Here is a 14,460-nt window from a genome sequence, read left to right as displayed (position 1 = left end):
TTTTGTTATACTTCTCATCCATTTCTATAAAGGTGTTTTTTACATATTGTTTAAGGGACTCTATTGCTTTCATAAAGTCGATTTTTTCCACTTCTTCTGTGTTAGGGTGTTCAAGTCCTTCTGTTGTAAGATCATTGGGTTCTGGTGCTTTCATGTTGTTTTTCAGCTTATTGGGAGAATTTTTGCCTTGGTGCCTGCCCATCTCCTCCTATTGATGCTCTCTAATTGGTCTTTTAAAACCAGATCAGGTTTCCCTGCTGGCCAGAGGCTCCTCTTGCAAAATTCCCTCGTTCTGTTTCCTGGCTCCTGTCAGGGGCCAAGATCCCTCTCACCACTCAGACTGGTCTTCAGGAAAAGAACCAGGTTCCCTGTTTGCCCGGGACCTTGCCAACCAAAGGCCTACCTCTTTGATTTAATTGTCCTGGGGCGATCTGCTCTTGGTGTTACACTGTTCCCTGTCGCCTGCGTTGTCTGCCACTGTGTCAGTACCCGCCGGTCCCGGCCGCTGTGCCAGCTACGTCACCCACCGTGCGCGTCTGGTTCCGGCCGCCACTGCCGTGCACGTCCGGTTCCGCGATATGGGCAATTTTGAAGGTGTCGGGGGTCAGTCTGAAGAAAGACAGAGAAACACAGTGATAATTGATCTGAAGCAGGCTTCTCCCCTCTGAAGAAAAAGATAAGCAAAGACTGTTAAGACTGATAACTATATAGGAAATCAAATAAAAGGAAATACAGGTTGGCAAGGGAGATTCAATAGGAATCAATTTGCTTGGCTGAAATGTGTGTCTGAGAGAGAAAAATCAGACAAAGAAGGACATTTCTTTCTTCACGAAGATTTGGCATTTTTTTGCAAATGCCACAAGTCTGGTCTTTTCTCCCCTTCAGAGCAATGGGTTGGATCAAGATGAGTTTGTGAGCCTAGCATACCTTAATCTTTAGCCGATCTGATTGGGTTAAAGTTAGTACTATCAACAATAATGTGCTCACCTAAACAACTGAAATTTTCTGCATTTTTTCCCCCTCTGCCAAGAGAGCTTGGCAGAATTCTGGAATATTCACTGGGTTCTGGGCCTCCAATCTGGGCTGCTGGTGACATACATAGCCGGCTTGGAGTATGAGTAAAGAGATGTTTTCATAGGCTTGGCTGTCTTTTTACTGAGGGCTGTGATGGAGAGGTAATATGTTTGGCAATTGTTCTTGAATTCATTGACTTTGCTTTCTCTTTGAAGATTATTCATCTGTCTTTGCTCAAACCTAGTACAGAAAGTTCTGTTCATTTACCTTTTGTTTCATTGACAAATCTCCTTATGTTGCTTCCTATAGAAGCCCTGAAAGTCTAAAATCTAAAGCCATCATAAGACAAATGAGACCACCGCCTTCTTTCAAAACCCCACAGCTTCTGTTGCCATAAGAGTCAGGTGATCTTGTCTGTTTTCAATTTCTGTGTGGATTTAGACATGTTTTTGTTTGGGTTCACCTCATTATTTAGCTTCTCTAAATCATGAACTATATACTCAGTGTCTTTTGTTTATATCTAGTATTCACTTATGAATGAGTACATACCATATACATCTTTTTGGGTCTGGGTTACCTCACTCAGGATAGTGTTTTCTAATTCCATTCATTTGCATGCAAAATTCAAGATGTCATTGTTTTTTTACCACTGAGTAGTACCCTAATGTGTAAATGTGCCACATTTTCTATATCTGTTCTTCAGTTGAGAGGCATCTATTTTGTTCCCAGGTTATGGCTATTACAAATAATGCTGCTATGAACATAGTTGAACAAATGCTTTTGTAGTATGATTAAGCATCCTTTGGGTATATGCCCAAAAGTGGTATTGCTGGATTCTGAGATAGGTTGATTCCCAATTTTCTGTGAAACCACAATACTGATTTCCAAAGTGGTTCTACAGGTTTGCGTTTCCATCAGCAATGGATGAGTGTTCTCCTTACACCCCATCCTCTCAATCATAAGCTATAATTGGTGGTTTTAATCTAATAAATAAATTAATTAAAAAGGAGTCAGGCCATTGTGGCAAAAGTATAGCAAACTAGAAAATGGTAAGCCTTTGTCTTTCTCGTTCTCATGTTATGCACCAACAGCAGCTTGGAAGAGAGGTTGTGACCAAGTGTCATAAATTTAGGTGAACCACAGTGATGGGAAGAGCAGTTGGCTTTCCTTAACTGAATTGGCTTTGGAGAAATAATGTAGTCATTAGGAAGAGGTCTGGTGTAGAGCTCAGTTCTCCCTTCTTTGTATCATGTCATGGATGGTGTTCTAACCCTCTTCTGCTTGCCTCAACTGCCCTCTTTAGTCTCTTCCTAGGCTTTGATCTCTTTCAAGTTCTTCTCCTCACCTTCTACTTCATTGATTCCCATGGGATGTATAGGTATCATTTTGTAGGGAGCATCTTCTTGGGATCAATATCAACAACCCAGTTTGACATTGGAGACACTGTAAAGCTACCTGAGTTGGCTGACAAACAAAATTCTATTTATCTGTCTCTCTTCTTTATAGTGGAAATGAGGGTAAAATAGATATGTAATTTGTTTTTACTCTATACTTTCTTGTTCATCTCAAGCTAAAACACACCTCTTCCATTTCCAGTCTTTTGCGCACACTAAATGGGAAAAAGATGTCCATTTTGTTCTCAGCGTTCTACCTGAACCATTTCCTCATTCTTCTAATGTCAAAAATCCTCACAGTTTGGATTTCGTCTTTTTTGTTTTGTTTCATTTCATTTTTATTTTTGAGAGAATGTCTTACTCTGTAACATTGGCTCTCCTGGAACTCTCAATGTAGACCAGATTGGCCTCTAACTCAGAGAGATCTGTCTACCTCTGTTACCCTACTCCTAGGATTAAAGGTATGTGCCACCATACCAAGATAGATTTCCTCTGTACATTCCTAAATTATTCTCATTCTTCCCACAGCTTTATGCCTTCTTGTCCTATTCTGGAGCTCCAGTCTCCATTACAATCTTATCCTTCCAGCCACAAATACCTGGGATACCTTACCTCTAATGTTTGGACACCATCATGCTTCTCCCTATAGTAGCTATGTTCAGAGCTTGACTCTTAGTAAGTTAGACCGAGTCAAACTTTTATCCTCCTGAAAGTTTTGTATACCTCGTAGCCCTAGTAGTTTGTAAAATTTAGTTAATATGTACCTGCAACTTTCCTGCTTCTGCAGCTATTCCTCCAGACTTCCAGAGACTTGAAATAGCATCAGATAATTTTCTTCAAGAGAAGACACAGAGAACTCAAAAGACAGACTTACCTTGATCAATTTGTATGTCTGTAACCATCATTATACTTCCCTTCTCCCTCTAAAGACATTTTTTTCTTTATGCAAGTTCTACAGAATTATTTTTAATACTAAATTGACATTCTGAATTTGGCCCTTTAAAGGAGTAGACTTTTGCTCAGATTCTGTCTTGTTCTTATTACAAAGTCTGATGCCCACACCACTAATCCACAATACCCACTTCTATTCCACAGTACTCACTGCTAATCTACAGTACCCATTGCTAATCCACAGCACCCACTGCTAATCTGCAGTACCCACTGGTAATCTATAGTACCTACAGTTAATCCACAGTACCCTGCTAATCTACAGTACCCACTGCTAATTCACAGTACCTACTGCTAATCCATAGTACCCACCACTAACCCACAGTATCCACTGCTAATCCACAATACAAGCATTAATTTGGGCCTATCTTCTCTGAGGGGCTCATCAGAATTCTGTGGCTACTGTCAGGCATCATTCTCCTAAAGAGCATAGGACTTGTGCTTTACAGAGGATGACCAGTTTAAGTGGCATGCATTGCCTCCCTCCCATCCATTCACAGTAGACAGAAACAACTGAATGCTGAATCAAAGGAAACAGTGACAAACTCCAATTCAAATTGATTTGCGACTTGGAATAAAAGCAACATGTCTTGATTTAAATGTCAGGCCCACTGCTGAGTGATGATTTAATAACTTTTATGAGGGATTCTGTCACAGCAAATTCAACACTGGAATAGAATGACTCAGAAAGGGTGTTAGAACTGATGCAGGAGCAGACAGACAGGAACAGACTTATCTTAGTACTCATCCAGAAATTTTGCATAATTTGCAGTAAGAGTCGATTCTCTTCCCTTATCCTGTCACCCAAGCTTCCTCTTCACAGACACCCATGTACGGATGTGCGGGAAATCTAGGTGTGATGCGGACTCACTAGAGTTGCCTTCTGAGGATACAGGCCCTGGAACAAGTTTAGAACAGAGGTTCAGAAGCAGCACATTCGATTTAAGGACAAGGAATTTTAAATGTTCTTACTAGAACTTACAAGGAACAGTACTGCTTCTCAAGAGATTTTAAGAACAGATCTGGTTCCAGTGTTCCACCTTTGGGGAGCTTCTTAATTTCATTTCCCTGTCTTAATGGAGAGTTTACACCTGTGAATTTAAGAGGTATTTTCCTCACTCTACAGTCTCCAAGCTCCAAGGAAATTGGTATTTTTCCCTAAATATCTTTAGAAATTTCTTTACTTGATGTTTCCCAGACTTCCTTTTTGCGCAGTTACTTCCTAAGTCAAAAAGGAGTGACACATAGCCATTCAGAACTGAGAACATCTCTTGTTGGGCTAACTCCTGAGATATCAATATACATTTTGAAGAAAACTTAAATAGTAAACATCTGCTGTTTGCCTAGGTGAAGGTTCTTCAGACTTGATAACAATATTTTGGTTAGACCATTTTTTTGTCACAGCAAATGGATTTGTGTACTGTTAGATATGTGTGTACAGTGTGCTTGACTGTGTAGGTTAGTGGTTATTCTCTTCTGAAGTCACCACACACTTAAATCTTTTGCATAAAAGTTTAAGGTTCCTAAACTATGCTTTTAACATAATGGATCTGAATGGAAAGCAACACTCTTCTCCCCTACTTATAACTATAAATATATGTGTGTATACAAATGTATATTTACAGATATATATATATACATATATATTTCTGTACATGTATGTACAAATATATGTAAATCTATATAGATATATTTGATTTTGAAACTGGAGTAGGGTAAGTCAAAAGTTATTCTGTACAGCTAATAGACAGAAGCCAGAGAGGTACAATTATTAGGATAACCACTCTCTAAACATTCCCACTCTAAACAAAAAAAATTGTTCACCCTGAAATATAAATATAAAATATCATTGACAAATCTTGTTCTTTCAAATCATCCCTTGGTTGCTGTAGGAAAGCTACTTGTTCATTTCCTGGTCACCCAGACTCCCGATATAGTCACACAGAAACTATATTATTTAAATCACTGCTTGGCCTATTAACTCAAGTTTCTTATTGGTTAAAGCATTTCTATTATTTTATATTTTACCACAAGGATGTGGCCTACCAGCAAGGTTCCAGCTGACACCTCATGTCTTTCCCTCTGGCGGCTCCATGGCATCTCCCTGACTCTGCCTTCTTTCTCCCAGCATTCAGTTTAGTTTTCAGCATTCGGTTTATTTTTCCCTGCCTATCATTCTGCTAAGCCATTGGCCAAAACGGCTTCTTTATTCATTAACCAATGAAAACAACACATATACAGGACTTCCCACACCACTTGGTTAAAAAAAAAAAAACACCACCATCACCACAGACAACAAAATAGTCCTTTGTTTCACACTACTTGTGAGAAAGGATAAGAGCTATCTTCTCTTCTAATGTAGATTTACCTTATATTAGTTCCTTTGCCTTGCTGTAACTAAGATACAAGACAGAAACAAGTTAAGGGAATAGATGTCTACTTTGGCTCACAGATTTGGTCCCTCATGTTGGAAAAGTACAGTTGCTATGCCTATGCCAATTATTAAACTGTCCAAGACTAGAAATCAGGCAGAACAAGCAGGAACTAGGTGTGAGAGACTTCAAAATCCTGCCATTAATGGTAATTTGGCCAGGCAGACCTCTGAAAGATGTCACATTCTTCAAAATGGCACCATAACTTGGGGACCACACACACCTACTCCTGTTTAATCTATAACTGAATATTATTTGAAATTTTACCTTATGTCTGAGTGGTAAAAATACTTCTAAATGGGAGGGAAATGGGAGGCTGGGAGGAGGTGGAAACTTTTCTTTTCTTTTCTTTTTCTTAATAAAAAAAATAAAAGAAAAAAATACTTCTAAACACATATTGTTTTGACTCATGTAACTTTGTTTTCTATGCCTAAAGTGCTTCCTTCCCACTAGATGGAACAGATAGAAACAGAAAGATCTCTAGATATTTCCAAACTGATGAATTCCAGGTTCAATGGCAAATGATTGAGGAAGACATCTATGTTGACTTCTGGCCTCAACTCTCACTTTTGTGTTTGCACTACCATGCGTGTGCACGCATACACACACACACACACAGAAAGAGAGAGAGAGGGAGAGAGGAAGAGAGAGAGAGAGAGAGAGAGAGAGAGAGAGAGAGAGAGAGAGAGAGAGAGAAAGAGAGAGAGAACCAGACAGACACACCACAACATAAAGGGTGTGGTACTGGGGCCGAAAAAAAGTGACATGATTGATTGTTCCTTCCTATAAAATTTAGATAATAGTAATTTGTATTGCCTAACTTTTTTTCTCTTGATATAACTGGAATTATCTGTGGAATTTTAAATCAGCTCTGGCCTTAACACCATGCCTCTGAAAGTTTTAAGTTGGCCAAGTCATTTGCCTTCCTGAAACTCACTTGAACAAAGATAAATATGATAGCTGTGAGAATCAAGTGAAATTGCAGTACTCCCAATATTGGGTTCTATCTAGGGCTGATAGTGTATTCCTATGAGGATTGCAAGTTTGAGGCAAGCCTGGTCTATATAAAGGCTTTGGATCCAGTATGGGCAAAGAAGAGAGATCATGTCTTTAAAAAGTTGATACATAGTTGCTATTAGGTAAATATTTGTGAACAGACTGTGAGTACCAACAGTCATTACATTTGATGATATGGTTGAGGAGTTGACGACAGTCTGGTGGACTTCCTTAGAAGTGGTTAGAAGTGAAGAGTGGCATCACATTGCTATTGCTCCCTGTTTCTTCGTCTTTCCATGTCAGACTCTTCTATCATTGTCCAAGCACTTGCTGGAGTGACTGGTAGTGATTATTAAAGTGGAATAATATTTCTAGAAAAATATTTTTTTTTGCTTGTTTTCTTTTGGTAATACCAGATTTACAGCTCCTCTGTTCCCTCAAGTAGAAACCATGCAGGGCTGTGAGTAGGATATGGGATGAAAGCTCTATGTCTTTTGTTTCTCTTTAGCTTATGTCAGAATCCTGGGACTTAGTGTCTTAAGGAGGGTGTTTGCGAGAGGAAATTTAGAATGCAGTTGGGATGGCTTCAGGGGCACATTGGCATTGGCTTCTCACACAGTGGTAACTGCTTCTTCCCTTTGAAATGCTTACTTAGGACTAAATACGTGGTGGAGCTGTTCACACTGGCTGTTTGCTTCCTGACTAGGGCTGTGGGGTAAGGTCATGCTATGCATATATTCTTTTCATCTAAAGCAACAAATCTTTTTCTGGTCCCAGAGTGCATTTACCTAATAAAATATTCCTGCTGCTCTAATGAGGGGATGACCTGGTAGAAGAGAGAAGAAATGGAAGTGTGATGCCCTTTGTATGCTAGATTAGGCAAAGCTGAGGGGCACGAAGTTGCTTAGCAAAGGGTATACCTCAGGGATGGCTCTATCTCAGCAATGGCTCGTGCCTATTCTGCAATGTTAGCATGTTTTAATTGGTGAAGCAAGAAGAGAGGTTCACTAGGAGTATTTTGTAAGTTGATTCCAGGGTTTTCTCTTTAGAGCTGATCAAGTCATAAGAGGTAACCTTGTGGGAGATTAAGAGTAAGGCTAAGAAAACCATAAGGGAACATATGAGACTGAGGGTTAGAGATTTAGTTTAAATTCCTGCCTCTGCCTTAGGAATCTAGGATAATTCCTAAGCCTTTTGTTTATTTCTAAGCCTTATATTCCAGTCTGTAAAATGGTTAGAATAATTTACGTAAATATAATGATTGCTGAATAAGGTTTCCAACTCCATTTTTAATGTAATTTCTCAAGCATTTATTTATAATGTATAGATGAATTGGAAAAAGCTACCCTCTCATATCTATGGAAAACTAAGGTAAGAAATAATATAGAAATATTTGTGAATTACTTCAAAATAGACTGCCATATATTCACCCACACTATACCATTTTTTATCATGTTGAAACCATTTTGGAATTAGATGCATTCTTTTATCTAAGGAGTCATCTCTATTAAAACTATGTCCTATCTAGACAGGGAGCATTGAGGAGGGTAATGGGGTATGTGTACAAATTGGAACAAAGCATAATGATATGTATGTATGAAAATATAATAAAAGTAATTATTTTGCATGTAAATATTTGCATCCTAATCTTTCCCAAACAGTTCTACCATCTATAGACAAAGCATTGAAATATATGAGCATATGGTGGCCATGTCATTCAAACCACCATAGATAATTTAAAATAGCAATTTAAAAAGTGTTGAAAAATTTTCTCTCTTCTCTCTGATAGCATTGGTAACCTAATTTTCATTATTATTTTGCCTTGGGCCACAGGAGTTTAGGAAAAGTTCCATTACTAACAGATAATCTTTCTGTACATGGTGAATATGTATTCCTCTCATTGGTTAATAATAAAAGCTCTTTGATCAATAGCCAGACAGGATAAGGTTAGGCAAACAATCAAACTGAGAACTCAGATGAGGGGGAGTCGAGAGAGATACTGACTAGCCAGTCACCAAACAACCTGGGAGTGTAGAAGATGAGGTAACAAGCCACGAGACACATGGCAAAAATATAAATATAGATATAAATATGGGTTAATTTAAGTGTAGGTGCTAGCTAGTAATATGCCTGAGCTTTTGGTCAAGCATTAATAGTATTAGCCTCCAAGTGATTATTTCGAAACAGCTATAAGACCGAGTGGAACAAAGAAACTTCTGTTTACTTTCCGTTGCCTATGTCTATTGGCAAAATAGTACTCCTTGGAATGACTGACATTCGAGCACAAGTCAGGATAGGAGATAAGGAAGTGGCTATTCAAGGACAAAAGAAAGGAATGGTGGTAGTTTGACATCCTCTTGTGAGAGAATTTGACTTAGGTAGTTCAGGAAGAAATTCCTAGGAAGTAATTAATGAGATCATATGAATCATAGAACACTGATATACAGGGAGTGTGATGGGAAGTGTATGTATAAACACAGATTCACAAGAAGGAAACATTTTAGGCAGAGGAACCATAATATGCATATGTTTTATAGTAAAAGGGCCATGGGACATTCAAGACATCAATAGATTATTACTTTGGGTTTTCAAACTCAGTTGAAAATTTAAATGAGAGTGTTTTGCGTTAATGAGTGAAAGTGAAAGTACACCAAGATTCAAAATACTGCCAGAGTAGATCTGACATAGTGAAATTATATCCACGATGGTCAAAACACTGAAATCATCAACAAAAATGTATCAAAGTCCCCTTTACTGTGAAGGGAGGAACTGACAGATTACAAACTATGTGGAATGTAACGTTTCTTCTCAATATTTTCTCCAGCAGCAGTAGCCATATATGAGATGCTCAGATGGATTCCTGGATCTTTATTGGTTGGGATGACTTGTTTCCAGTAGGTGCCAAGTCCTGAACAGTATTCTGTGTAAGATATGAATCAGTGAACAAGAGGATAGAAGGTGGTATTTTTCTCAGAAGAGATAGCATGAGTGCTCTCTTAGTTAGGGTTTCTTTTGCGGTGATGGAACATGATGACCAAAAAGCAATTTGGGGAAGAAAGGGTTCATTAGGCTTATATTTCCATACCTCTGTTCATCATAGAATGAATTCAGGACAGAAACTCAAACAGAGCTGGAACCTGGAGCAGGAGTTGATGCAGAAGCCATGGAGAAGTGATGCTTACAGGATTGCTCTCCATGGCTTGCTCAGCCTGCTTTCTTATAGAACCCAGAACCAGAAGCTCAGAGGTAGCACAACACACCATAGGCTGGGCTATCTGCCGTTGATCAACAATTGAGAAAAAGCATTATAATGGAATCTCATGGAGGCATTTCTTCAGTTGAGTCTTCTTCCTCTGTGATGAGTCTAGTTTGTGTCAAGTTGACACAAAACTAGCCAGTACAAGCAATGACTTAGTATTGTATAGACAACTGAGGTGGGACATTTGGTATAAACTAAAAGGCAAAAAATGGAAACGCAAAGCATCATAACTTGAACCCATCTAAATCTTTCCATGACACATCAGCAATTTTGATGTGAAATTTAAGATTTACTGAGTACCATGTGAACAAAACTAATTGGTATTTGTTCAAATGTAAGGGATTTGAAAATGAAAGTTTTTATAAACCTTAGTATTGGTATCTTTGATGACAATTAGCTTTCTGCAAGACTGTAGGATAGAAAAAGATCACTGTCTATTTCTCTTCTCAGGACCAAATTTATATAGTTAGGCAGCTATCACCATTTCCAGAATTCTACCAGCTCAAACACTTCATTTTTAGCAGTTCGTCATTCTAATAACTCATTAAATAATAGCTCTTTCTCTGGGAGTTAATATTTCCTGAAGAATTTTTACTAAAATCATAGATCCGTCAAACAAGGTGACCTACTTTTATAAAATGAAAGGAGGTGTTTAAGCACGTGGCACTTTTTTCTTACCTTTCAAATGGAAACTACTCCATTTAAAACTTAACTTTGATTACAATGTATACTTTCTAGTAAGTACTGAGAGGTCTGGTTAAGATAGAGACTATAGTAAGAAGTAAGGGACTTGATTTCAGCAGTCTCAGCTCCTGTTGATTCAGGACAAGGATCTTTTGGAGAAGCAGATGTACAGTAATATATCTCTTTGGTTAAAAATGAAGTGCTTGTGAAACATCTTTAAGCATGGTTTGTAGTCCAACTCTACCGCTTTCTAGCTGTATAAGTGTTCACAGCATGTACCGTGTCTGTCACATCATTTATAAGATAACAAGAGTATCTGGGTCAGGAGATTGCTGTGATGATCAATGAGGTCTATGTGTAAAGAACTTAGTATACTGTTTGACATTTTATTAGCTTTTTCCTGTCGTCATTGCAATTATTACTGTTGCAGTGTCACCACCTGCACCATTCCCCGGTGCCTACTCTAATAGAAAATATGGTTTTATAAGGTCTTGCTAAAACATGGACCAGCAAACAATAAAGGAGGGAAGGAGGAAAGAGAAAACTTAGCTTTCATATCTATTTTCTTTCCTTACTTTAACCATCACATCTCAAAGAAGATGTGTCAAGAATATACTTTTATAAGGAGAAAACCTCATGGGGCCCCACTCGTAGATAAAGACCTACAGAGAACTAAAGGGTGTTGAGGGTAGAGGAGAAATAGTCTTCTCCCATGGAGGAATCCCCTAGTTTTTTATTCAATCTCAAGTGGCCAGCCCTGAAATTGTGTACACAGACACACAGACATGCACGTGCATGTGCACACACGTACATGTGCACGCACACACACACATGTACACACACATGGGTAGAAGCTAGGGAAGAGACAAGTAGAGCTTGGGAGAAAGGAAAGGTAATAGGTAATAGAGGAAAATTATATAATTAGGTTGTAGGAGGCCGCTTGTTTTATTCCCGGCTGCTTGGCAGCTCATACCTAAAATAACCACATAGAAAACTATATTACTTAAATCACTGCTTGGTCTATTAGCTCTAGCTTTTTACTGGATAACTCTTACATATTAATTTAACCCATTTCTATGAATCTGTGTATCACCACGTGGCTGTGCTCCAGCAGAGCTACATGGCTTCTGTCAGACTCTGCCCTTCTTTCTCCCAACATTCAGGTTAGTTTTCCCTGCCTAGCTAAGTTCTGCCCTGCTATAGGTCCAAAGCAGTTTATTTATTCATTAATGGTAATCATAGCATACAGAGGGAAATCCCACATCAGCTCTTTTTTTCTGTTTAAAAAGAAAAGGAAGGTTGTAACTTTAACATAGTAAAATTACATAAAACAGTTATGAAACAAGAATTACAGTTATATATAGTTTATCTTTTATTATAACTAAAGAAAACTGCAACTATAAATTCTTCAACTCCATTAAAGACTCCAGAAGGATATAATATTACTTAAGTAATTAGAAAGTGCATTGTAAGCAACTTCCAAAACTCTTAAATTGGCAGAGACATCTTACTGCCTGGACAACGACCCTAAGTTCTTCTCTATCATTGGAGACATCTATCTTCAGCCTACAGGGCCATAGTATCCAGCAGACTTTTCCATGAAGCAGGAAATTATAAAGACAGTTCCACCTATATTGGCAGTTTTTAGTAATTTTTTTCTGTGTCCTGCAGAATGTCTAGCAGACTCTTTCGTGAAGCAGGAACCCCAAAGGACTGTGTCATTTTTAGGCAAGTTAAGCAGTCATTTTTCTGTGGGTCCTGCATGTCCTGTTCATCAAGCAGTCCAGGCAAGCGCAGTTTCATGCCCAAATGACTAACCATCCCCATAAAGAGCCGTTTTGACGCCCATCTTCCTCTTGCAGAAGATTGGTGCAGGCAGGAGCAGATGTGTCTCATTGTCATGAAAAGCCATAAATTCTTAAACATTTTAAATGCTGTGTTCTGTAGTCTCTGAAAGGTTTGAAGAATGCCTATCCATCTGAAATATATCTCTGTACATCTAGAAAATCTAACTAATATGACTACAAGCCTGACTATTATAGACGATTATCTATTAACCTATAGTTCTTAATTATACATTACATTTATAGATGAGCTGGACAAATACAATACCTTAATCAAGATCAGAAATACATATACATAGTATAACAAAATTGACCTTAAATTTGTATCAATAAACCAGAATCCGTACCAATGCAAATCTCTATAACATAATTATATTTTAATTTAAATATACTTTCAAAGGTTATGTTTACAGTTTACTGCCAAAAAGGATATAGGAAAAGACAAATCAACATTTATACCTCTATCCTTCTTTCCACAGGAACCTGTAGACTTGGCTGGGCCTATTACTGTGCTGGGGGTGGAGCTGCTGCAGCCATGTTGATCTGTACCTGGCTCTCTTGTTTTGCTGGAAGAAACCCCAGGCCAGTCATGTTGGTGGAAAGTATCATGAAGAATACCAATTCTTATGCCATGGAGCTTGATCACTGCCTCAAACCTTAAGACTTGATGAAGATCATCTGAAGAGGGTGGGAATGGGAGGGAAACAAGCCTTGAAAAGAGGTACTATGCTAAGGCAGCCACCTACTGGTAGTGTAGCCTAGTGTTTGCATGCTTTGTAGCCACTTGTCATTCATTTTCACGTCCCCATAAAGCTCTAAGTCCTTACCTATTTATACAATTCATCAGGCACAATGATGCTCTCAAATACTGCTGGACAGAGTTTCGACTGACCACCCAAGTCCCATTGAGACCTTTATACAAAATACGATTCTCACTTGGAGGTTAACTGTATAAGTAAGAAACCCCTTAGAGTTCTGTAACACTTCCCATTAACTTTAAACCTCAGAGAGATTTCAGGAGCAGTTTTACTCAGAGGTACTAGGAGATGGACTAAGCTGATTTCCATACATTCATTTCCATGGCTCTCCCTCTAATATTTATTGTTGCCCACAAACATATCTTGAGTATCAATATGCAAATCATTTGTAACTTTCTTAGGGCTATGCTTGGTCTCATTTTTCTCTCTCAAGCATGGGGAAGTTCGGTGAAAGGGTAACTTCCAGTGGGGGACAACATTAATCATGTTTGTTTGCATATAATCTGGGGCAACTTCCACATTATGCTTTAGAATATTCATAGGACTTACTTAATTTTCTACTCTTTCTGGGCATTTGGTATCAAAATATTATAATTGCTCCCCAACCCCTTCTAGATAAAGAAATATTGCCAATTGAATATTTTGAGTAAAGTCTAACATTTGTGAGGTGTTCAATAAATATATAATCACAGTGATGAAGGCAAGGATGTTCTTTGTTCTATTCTACTTGAAAATTTTATCTGAGTTTATTATGTGACTAGGAAGTCTGCAATAATATTTGTCTTAGTAATCATCTGTAGTGTGATATAAGTTTCCTTGTCTGCTATAAAGACTGCTCTTCAAATCTTCTCACTTCCATCTGGGGTGAGTTAGATCTGAAAGCATACAGCCATGATGTCACTTAGGGCTGAAGTATTTTTAGGCCTGAATTCTATCCCATCTGTGATCAAGGCGGATGGATGGTATTGAATTTGGTTTCTCCCTGTGGGAAATTAGCCTCACCCCTTCCCTTACTTAATTAAGTCCAGTGCTATTATCCCATAACTCTAGTTTTAGGAAATAGAGAAGGACTGTGATGCAGCAAGCCAGCGCATCTGTTTCTATTCCTAAAGTTCTATCATGGATTTTGTC

At 38.3% G+C, this 14,460-nt stretch overlaps 1 protein-coding gene across 6 annotated transcripts in view; it reads left to right on the top strand.

The window, feature by feature from the left end:
* Lhfpl1 (LHFPL tetraspan subfamily member 1) overlaps window positions 1-14,033 on the top strand; it is a 57,978-nt gene extending 43,945 nt beyond the window's left edge. For 2 of the 6 annotated variants that reach the window (XM_050132285.1, XM_050132283.1), the window contains one exon: window positions 13,051-14,033. In XM_050132285.1, the coding sequence (XP_049988242.1) occupies window positions 13,051-13,232 (182 nt within the window). In that variant the 3' untranslated portion in view covers window positions 13,233-14,033. Of the gene's footprint in view, window positions 1-7,439; window positions 7,500-9,608; window positions 9,709-12,398; window positions 12,456-13,050 lie in introns of all 6 variants that reach the window. The other 4 variants (XR_007590084.1, XR_007590085.1, XM_050132282.1 and 1 more) reach the window with 4 other exon arrangements.
* Window positions 14,034-14,460: the final 427 nt, after the last annotated feature.

This window comes from Alexandromys fortis, unplaced genomic scaffold (genome assembly GCF_014885135.2).
Source record: "Alexandromys fortis isolate MF-2015 unplaced genomic scaffold, M_Fortis_MF-2015_v1.1 scaffold_365, whole genome shotgun sequence".
In the NCBI taxonomy this organism is placed as follows: Eukaryota; Metazoa; Chordata; class Mammalia; order Rodentia; family Cricetidae; genus Alexandromys; species Alexandromys fortis.
The sequence above is the reverse complement of the archived record's forward strand: the minus strand, read 5'-3'. Positions and strand labels throughout refer to the sequence as shown.